Raw genomic sequence first — 2,071 nt, 5'->3', positions numbered from 1 at the left:
AGATACAAGTATGAAGAAGTATTTTATATATTTAATGTATGCTATTCTAAATCTTATGATTTTAATAATTCACCTGTTGATTTATACATATTATTTAGTTAACATTATCAGTTTGGTTTGTTTGAACAATTTAAATTGAAGAATGTTTGATATTATTCTAATATGAGCCAAACATTTTAGATACATGTATCAATGTTAAATTAACTGATTATGGTGTTCCAATTAAGTTTCAACTGGATTAGTGAACTTGTAGGATATTGATAGTTCCTGATGAAGATGTAATAGTGAAATATTGAGCTAATAAAGATCCATTTTGAAAATATAGGTTATTATTTTATTTACATTAATAGAAATTAATGTCTCATAATGAACTCAAGTTTGTATTAAACAAAATTTATAAACATATTGTTATTAATTGAAGAGATATAATCTCAGATTGACTGTTTATGTAACTGCATATTAATATACTGATTGAAAGTACTCCATATAATAAATTAATTTGTCTTGAATTATACTAACTAATTGTAATTTTATATAAAGAAACAATCTAATAATCTGGCAATATAGCTGGTGAAGTTATCAAATTTTGCTGAACTTTTGCCAAGTTAAACAGATCAAACTAAATAAATATTTGTTTGGATCAAAAAAAGTCCTAATAATTAGAGATGATAAATAAGGTGCTAATACTTTTAATACAGTCATATTGTTTTAGGTGAAGATATATTGTCAACAACAACATTTAATAGAAATTCCTGCTTGATAAATTTAGTTTTTAACTATCTCATGTTGAACAAGAATGTTGGCTATATAGCAGTTTTTTTGCATGAGTTGGAGGTCAACTCCAAAATTAGAATAAAAAAATAATTTAAAATGCCAAAACCATATGTACCTGCAGTTGGAAACAACATAGTCATTACCACAATATTCTTTTTCCCAATCTTGGTTGTTAACTGTTGGATTTGTACAGTTGTTTTGCAGTTGCTGTTGTCCATGTAATATGTTTTGTGACATTGTCATTCCATGATTGTTTGGCATAAGTACCTGAAACAGCAGAAACACATTACTTTAATTCCTTTACAACAATGGTTTTTAGAGATGTGGAAAATTACTCCATGTCATCCATATGCATTTATTAATTTAAAATAAAATATGTAGCTTTATGCTTAAACACAAATAATAAAAAAACTTATGAAAAAATATTCAACTATTTAATCAAAAAATTAAACTTACTAATGTAGAAAATAATTTTTTTTAGAGAACTGGATTCTTTAGGATTAATAGGAAAAACAAATAATAATGAAAATGATTTTATGTAACAAAAAACTAAAATATAAAAGCTTGTTCACTAGATTCTTTATTAAAGACTGAACATATTTATTACATATAACAATGCATAAATCATGTTTTTCTAGAGAGATAGATGAAAAGTATAATATGTGTTTGAACAATCTTCACTGGTGTTTTGGAGATAACCCCAGGAGGGTCAGAAACTAATCTAGCTTCTCTTCATCCTCTATTGTTTTGCTCTTTTGATAAGAAAACGTTACCAAAAACTAAAAATAAATTTATATTTTGTATACAATCACTTTGATACATAAATGGTTTCAATCAATGCCCTTTTTTGGGTAATGTCCCAAATACCTGAAGAAGAGCATAGTCCAAAACATTGTATGTACCAAAATAGTAACATAGAAAACCATAAATATTTCTTATATGACTGTTTTTACAATATAAAACTAGCTTCTTAAACTGAAGATATATTATTAGTCTACTGAGTCAATAAATATGAAGTCTCAGGAAGTTTACTAATTCTGTTGCAACATTTATGAATAATATGGTTTATCAAAGGCCTACCTTTTACACTCTTATGCTTTTTAGGAACTGATAAGCTTAAGGAAATGCTCAGAAAAAACTTCTTCATTCTCTCAACTCACCCTTTTATGTAATAATTGTTTCCAGATTCTCCTCTATTGATTATTTAAGATAGATGGAAAAATTATATAGTAATTTAATCTCATCAAAAACACATTTCTAAGTTAATAATGGCTGGAGACGGCTTAAATGGGTAATG

General features: G+C 26.2%; 1 protein-coding gene across 5 annotated transcripts in view; it reads right to left on the bottom strand.

The window, feature by feature from the left end:
- Positions 1–568: 568 nt before the first annotated feature.
- Positions 569–2,071, bottom strand: part of LOC106478217 (thymocyte selection-associated high mobility group box protein TOX-like) — a 151,460-nt gene continuing 149,957 nt past the window's right edge. For 3 of the 5 annotated variants that reach the window (XM_022381813.1, XM_022381819.1, XM_022381828.1), the window contains one exon: positions 570–1,041. In XM_022381813.1, the coding sequence (XP_022237521.1) occupies positions 766–1,041 (276 nt within the window). In that variant the 3' untranslated portion in view covers positions 570–765. Of the gene's footprint in view, positions 1,042–2,071 lie in introns of all 5 variants that reach the window. The other 2 variants (XM_022381837.1, XM_022381841.1) reach the window with 2 other exon arrangements.

Source organism: Limulus polyphemus, unplaced genomic scaffold (genome assembly GCF_000517525.1).
Source record: "Limulus polyphemus unplaced genomic scaffold, Limulus_polyphemus-2.1.2 Scaffold9, whole genome shotgun sequence".
NCBI classification, from domain to species: domain Eukaryota; kingdom Metazoa; phylum Arthropoda; class Merostomata; order Xiphosura; family Limulidae; genus Limulus; species Limulus polyphemus.
The sequence above is the reverse complement of the archived record's forward strand: the minus strand, read 5'-3'. Positions and strand labels throughout refer to the sequence as shown.